The following is a 7,198-nucleotide window of genomic DNA, read 5'->3' as shown; positions in this document are numbered from 1 at the left end:
TTTCTTGTTTTGTTTCTTACACTGGCATATTTTAGTGGTTTTAGCTTTCCATTTTATGCTCAAAAGTTTTAGTGGTTTTAGCTTTCCAACTAAAATGAAAGAGAACCTATCAAAAAAAATTATTATATTTTTCTATAGACAACAGTTTACATTATATTTCTAAACATAATTATCTTGTCCCCTTTATCTTACAAGTTATGCATACTGATGGTTGGCCCTTAGGTACTGAACTGATTAATTATTAATACTTATAATGAATTTTCTCCCCTACCCCAGGAGCACCATAACCCGTGAGAAGTTTGAAGAGCTCTGTCAAGATCTGTGGGAGAAATCTCTTATACCTGTGAAAGAAGTGCTTCAGCATTCTGGTTTGAAGTTGGATGAGATATATGCAGTGGAGTTGATAGGAGGTAGTACCAGAGTCCCAAAGTTGCAGGTTTGTAATGTCATCTTCTTGATGAATTTGCTCTTTGGCGAGAATCTTATCTCAAATTCAAGTAGTGAAACATTAATCACATGAGGCTAGTTGCATATTATACTCAATTAAAGATTGGGTTCTGAGCTCAATTCTATGAGAGAATTATCTTGACTTTACTTGCTTAGTTTAAAAGTTTATTTCTTGCCCTTGTGGCACTATTAAAAGATATGCTTCAACTTAATTTTTTTTAAAGATACTCTCTGGAGTTAGTTTTTAAGATTCATTCTCCATTTTTTACTTCTGCGTGTCAGTTAGAATTTGTCTTCTAGACATATATTTCTGAATTATATGTGCAACAATAATAAACCTATGACCAATCCTTTGAAGCTCTGGCAAAATTCTTATTGATTCCTCAGGGTCCAATATGAATGATTTGTGTATGGTTGGGAGGTTTATGTGTTTATGAAATTTTGGCATATATGTAAAAAGTGCTGCATAGAATACTCAATTTATTTGTTTGTTTCAATGAAGAGGTGAATGCAAAATGTGTATTCATCCTGTGCACACATCAAAAGAAAAATGCATAACTCACAGCTTTGCATGAGATTCAGCTAGATATTAGTCATAAATATGGTTTAACTACATATTAATGTGCATGCAATTGCATGTCATTTTGTGCGGGCTTCATGATACAGGTTAAACTGTCAATGTCAAGATGCATGGTAATGTTTAGCATGCCAATGTGCAATTAGTTTTTTATTTTATTTTTATTTCTAGTGTTACCTGTCACCATTATGATTTATTATATATCGGTGTCTCAATTACTTCAAATTATTTAACTAATGAGTTATGGTTCAAATGACATTTCTTCCTTCCATAAGAATAGGTTGGAATGTTATGTTGTGGGTTCAAAACCCACCAGATGTGTATCATACCAATTAAAAAAATATATCGAAATTGATTTAATTTTATTGTACAGCACTAGCTTTTGAAATTTATGTCTGAGCTTTCATTTTTGACAGTCAATGAATCCAAAAAAAGAAAAAACTTATTTTTCCCTAATAACAGGCTAAGCTCCAGGAGTTTCTTGGAAGGAAAGATCTGGACAAACATCTGGATGCTGATGAAGCTATAGTTCTCGGTGCAGCACTACATGCTGCAAATCTAAGTGATGGAATCAAATTGAACCGCAAGCTGGGAATGGTTGATGGTTCTTCCTATGGGCTTGTTTTTGAGTTAGACGGCCCTGAACTTTTGAAAGATGAGAGCACTAGGCAGTTACTGGTACAACGAATGAAGAAACTTCCAAGCAAGGTAAACAACAAAGCAATATGAATCTTTTTATTTTTATTTTTATTTCTGTAAGAGAAAGGTTGGTTGGAAAAATACTTTGAATGCATTAGTCTTCCTCTCTGATTCTACTATTTATGTTTGGGGTTGCTTGCATAACAGATGTTCAGGTCCATTATCCATAAGAAAGATTTTGAAGTTTCACTTTCTTACGATAAAGATCTTTTACCACCTGGTATTACCTCTCCCATACTTGCTCAGTATGATGTGTCTGGTTTAACAGATGCAAGTGAAAAGTAAGATTAGCAAATTCCTAAATCTTATGTTCATGTGCATTTTGCTTTGATTCTTCAAGCAATAGCAACCCTCTCTCCACACAGATTTTTTAGACAAATTCTAATTTGGATTTATGGCATGTTCTCTTTATGTTTTTCAGGTATTCATCCCGGAACTTGTCGTCCCCCATCAAGGCAAATTTGCATTTCTCTCTCAGTAGAAGTGGAATTCTTTCTTTGGATAGGGCAGATGCAGTTATCGAAATATCGGAATGGGTAGAAGTTCCTAAAAAGATTTTGACCCTGGAGAATTCAATTACTGCTTCCCCCAACATATCAATTGAAGCTGGTGCAAATAATGATTCAGAAGAAATTAATGATGACTTGGGAGGCATGGGTGCGGCGTTTGGGCCGCCGCACCTGCGTCCGACGCGGGGACGCGCAGGCGACGCCGCTGCCTGCGCGTCCGTGCCGCGTCAAGCATTAAAAAAATAATTTTTTTGGTGCAATTTGCACCAATTCGCGCCGATTCAGGCCGACGCGCGCGAAATCGGGCCGATTTGCGCCGATTCGGCCCGAATCGGTCCGTATCGGGCGCAAATCGATACCGGCGAAATCGGTGGATACCGGCCGAAATTGGCAGATACCGGCCGAAATTCAAAAAAAAAAACAAAAAAATAGGTGCGTAACCATTTAACTTGGCCGAAAAAAAAAGAGGTGCAAACGCACTGTTTAGAAAAAAACCAAGACCCAGCCCTCTCCCTCTTCATTTTTCTTGCGCCTCTCTCCCACTCTCTGCCTTCACTCTTTAGCTAGGTTCTCTCTCATTCTCTGTATTCTAGTTATTATTTACTATTGCTCTTAAATTTGGTATATATTTATATAATGTGAAAAAAGTATGTTTAGCAATATATTAAAAATATAAATAAAAATATTTTTAATAATTTTTTAATCGCCGCACCCGCACCTTACTTTCTCAAAAATTGCCGAGTCCCGCACACGCTCCCGCACCCGCTCCCGCACCCGAATCCCGAAACACACCCATGCTTCATAGAACGAGACAGTAGGAGAACATAATACCATAGATCTTGGTACAGAGAGAAAGCTGAAAAAGAAGACATTTAAGGTCCCGCTTAAGGAAAAAAAAAATAATAATAATAATTTTGAATTTTCTTTAGATGTATTAACAGTTGTCTAAAACATTTTCTGATATTAAATATCCATTTTCCACACTATCCTTGCTTACTTCCCTCATTTATTAATTATAGATTGTTGAGAAGACATTGGGGCCTGGAATGTCTCTTTCAAAAGAAACATTTGTTGAAGCTAAACGTAGATTAGAAGCATTGGACAAAAAGGATGCAGAGCGAAGAAGAACTGCACAGTTAAAATACATTTTCCATCTCCCATTTTCCATAGATTTTCACTTTAGTATACTTGATCGGGGAGATTTTCTTAATTAATATCAGGGAGATATTAATTAAGATTACTTCTTGAATTGAAGTCCACTCTTCATTTAAAATTGAAATACAATTGTAAAAACATAGGAAATCTATTGATCAAAACCTCAAAAAATATATGCAATAGAGAAATATTGATGATGAAGATAAGATTACCGGGACAGTAGATTCCAATTGTGCTGTTATGGAACGAGAAACTGAATTTGAAGGCATCATACTCGTAGAAGTTGTAAGACCCATCCTAGTAGACTGCATCTCTGAAGATTCTTCCTTTATAGTTCCAGGAGTTGTGAAATTTGCCTCATTTGCGCATCATGAGGTTGTGGTTTGACAGAAGATGTGGAAGTACTGACATTTGACACAGAATATGGGTGATAATTACCACCACTACCTCCATAAATGGGTGGAAAGTGCAAATGTTGTTGCTGCTTGTTAAGTCCTTGTGCAGGAATTGAGGATCGCTCCCTTTCTTGATTGACACTGTTCACATTCGAAGAAGTCATTTGGCTTACGGGCACTCCATGAGAATCTGACTGGCGATTCACCTCTCGAGATTTCTGAGCATTGTTTTCTATGGCTGGATAGCTTGAATTAACAACTGAAGAGGGAATATGCGAAGGGTCTGCAGAAGAGATCGTGCCCTTCTGATGAAGTTGTGCAAATGAATGGGGATCACTGAATTGTGTGGAACTGGCATTAACAGATGGCATTCGCTGAGGGTGTTGCCGTGCTGAAACTTGAGATTGTAACTGCAATTGGTTGGCACTTGGCTGCAGGCATAAAACAGGTTGGTTTTATCTTGATTACAAACCACTACATAACTGACTAACACTTCGTTAGGGGGTTCATAAATAAATGGAATAAAATAGAATGAGTAAATTATAAAGGAATTGAATGAAATAGAATGTATTTAAGTAATGGAAATGAAAAGAAAAGAATGGAATGGAATGGAATGAAATTATGTAATCTTGTGGGAATAAGATTAGAAGAAATTGAATGAAATTATTTTATAACAACTTTACTATAATACCCTTATTTTTAAATAAATGACTAAATACATAGGGTATTTTGGGAGTTTTAGTAAAATATTATTAAACTTAATTTCATTCCCTCCCAATTTTAGGAGGAGTGAAATTTTGAGGTTTTTAGAGAATAAGGAATGAGCGTTCCATTCTACCTATTCCCTTCCCTTCCACATAAACTCCCAGACAAAAGAATATTTTTTAATTCCCTCCACTAAAAACTCCCAAACAAGGAAGTGGAATAAATATTCTAAAATATTTTTTTTTTTCATTCCATTCCTTTCCCTCCTCTCAAACGAAGTGTAAAAAGTACACCAAGATCACCGTGGTGAAAGGAATGGAATGAGTAAATCATAAAGGAATGTAATAGAGCGTATTTAAGTAATGGAAAAGAAAGGAGTGGAATAAAATTAAGTAATCTTATTTGGATATTTTGAAATAAATGAATGAAAAGTAAGTAACCTTGTTTGGAGTAATATAGAGAGAAAGAAATATAATCATTTTATGATAATATTACTATTAGACCACTATTTTAAAACAAAAGGCTAAGTATATAAGGGTATTTTGGGAATTTTAATGAAAATTTCATTAAACTTAATTCCATTCACTCCGATTCCTCCCAATGTTGGGGAAATAAAAATTTGAAGTTTTAAGAGAATAGAGATGAATGAGTGTAAAAATATTCTATACTTGCCTGTGATTGTATTTTTTGAATTTCCATTTTGAGCATTTGGTCTCCCACAATACCTCTCATGAGCCTACAAAACCCTTCTTTGGGGATCTCATTTTTCTAGAAAAGCATTGATAGTTTAGAAATTAGTTTCATCAGTAAAATTAATGAACACCCAGTTCATTCACACAAACAGACACGCACCTTCAGTTTAGCAAATATTGTTTGAAGTTGCATGGCCCTGTCTTTATCAAGTTGGGCTTGCAAGATAGGCAACAACCAGCCAAATGGTACTTGCCCTGCTCTATTATTAGGATTTATTGGGTTGCTTGCTCGCTCTGTGGTTGTTGCCTGTTGATTACTTATCTTCTGTAATTTTGAATATTGAGATTCACCTTCAATACTAGAGCTTCTATCTGGCTCATGTACTAGGATAGGAGTTTTTTCAGAAATCTGCATACCAGTTGTTTGAGGATTCTAGACAGGAATTTGTTGAGGATTCTGGATGTGAATTTGTTGAGGATTCTGGATGGAAATTTGTTGTCCCGGCCCCTGTTGACAATCATCTTGGGTTCTTTTCTGTGACATTTGGAGGCGATTGAGTTCCTTCGAGGCATCACTCTGTTGCTGCTGATTTTCAATAATAGATTCATGTTGCTTTAGCTCCATTCCAGATATAGTCTGTTCTTGCTTCTATGCATTTCTCTGTAGTTCCCTCCATTTTCCATCTCCCATTTTCCATCCTCTCAACCAAACAAACCCTAAATCCATAAAGATGCTCTAATATACCTTACCTACTGGAGAAAAATACATTTGGCCGACACCTATTAATCTTTTAAGGATTCATAGTTGATTCCAAAGTTTTGAGACTAAGGCTTTGTTGTTATTGTTATTGTTGTTGTCTACTGGACATATAAAGAGGCTTTCTCAATTGATGCCATGTTTTTTTTATTCCAGCTTGAAACATCTGAGGAGTTTGAACAAATTTCTACTGCTGAGGAACGTGAATCTTTTAAGGAAAAGCTTGATGAGGTTAGGATTTCTTTTTTGACCAAATCAGAATGCTTGTAGTCACATAGCTGTCAGTAGATATTTTTTAACTTAAGAAACTTGAATTGCCTCAGGTTCAAGATTGGCTGTACACAGACGGTGAAGATGCTACAGCTGCAGAGTTTCAGAAACGCTTAGATATGTTAAAAGATTTTGGTGATCCCACGTTCTTCAGGTATATCTTGTAATAAAATTGTTGTTGAAATTAAGGCTATCTTGAGTTGAACTGAATTGAGTATGTCTGCTTCTAACATTGTGAATTTAGAGAGGCTAAACATGATGTTTGACCTAGTGAACTTTTGGTTGTAGATTTAAAGAGCTTACTGCACGGCCGACAGCAGCTGAACACGCTCGGAGATATCTTGTTGAACTGCAACAGGTACTTCAAATGGTGACAGTGTAGTTATAACAAATTTCAATTGAGAAAAAATCCATATGTACCTTTGCATGTGCTTCAGGAGGAGATCAGTATGGTGGTTGAACCAGTTAGTGTTTTTCAAACTGTTGAAGCCAGGGAAAATATATATTAGTCAGATAATTTAGTATAAAGTAGGAAGAAATTTTATGTGTTGAACATTTAACCCTACAGAATTGCATGAGTACTTGGAAGACAGTAAGGTGGAACTATACAAGATAAAAGCTTAATTTTGGAAACAAACCTAGCCTCTTAAGAAAGGGAAACAGTTTATCGTCAAGTACATAGTATATATGATGGTTGGCTGATTGGCACAAAAAATAACCATACTTTTAGTTGTAATTTAGACATCAATCTCTTCCTACTATAGACTAGAATATTAGATTATTTTGATGGTGTTCTAATTTATTTATATTTTCTAAAACAAAAAGGCTTAATTACTTTTGTATGATGGACCACAACTCATACAACGGAGGTCACTAGTTTAATTCTCTCCGTGCTCCTCTTGGGGCCAAAACTTACTTACAGGGGGAAAAAAAAAAGTACAACAAAGCTGCTGTTGCTTAATTCACTGAATCAAATTTCAAATCATCTTAGA

General features: G+C 35.7%; 1 protein-coding gene and 1 pseudogene across 1 annotated transcript; one reads left to right on the top strand and one right to left on the bottom strand.

The window, feature by feature from the left end:
• The first annotated feature begins 240 nt into the window (after positions 1–240).
• Positions 241–6,588, top strand: LOC142639874 (heat shock 70 kDa protein 17-like). The gene is made up of 9 exons (XM_075814011.1): positions 241–436; positions 1,487–1,732; positions 1,871–2,004; positions 2,145–2,385; positions 3,038–3,122; positions 3,253–3,403; positions 6,101–6,167; positions 6,260–6,360; positions 6,495–6,588. Exons 1-9 carry the CDS (start codon positions 254–256, stop codon positions 6,586–6,588), a joined length of 1,302 nt encoding a protein of 433 aa, XP_075670126.1. The 5' UTR covers positions 241–253.
• LOC142638292 (transcription initiation factor TFIID subunit 4b-like) lies at positions 3,716–5,870 on the bottom strand (annotated as a pseudogene).
• Positions 6,589–7,198: the final 610 nt, after the last annotated feature.

The sequence above is a fragment of the Castanea sativa genome, chromosome 6 (genome assembly GCF_040712315.1).
Source record: "Castanea sativa cultivar Marrone di Chiusa Pesio chromosome 6, ASM4071231v1".
Classification (NCBI taxonomy): domain Eukaryota; kingdom Viridiplantae; phylum Streptophyta; class Magnoliopsida; order Fagales; family Fagaceae; genus Castanea; species Castanea sativa.
The sequence above is the reverse complement of the archived record's forward strand: the minus strand, read 5'-3'. Positions and strand labels throughout refer to the sequence as shown.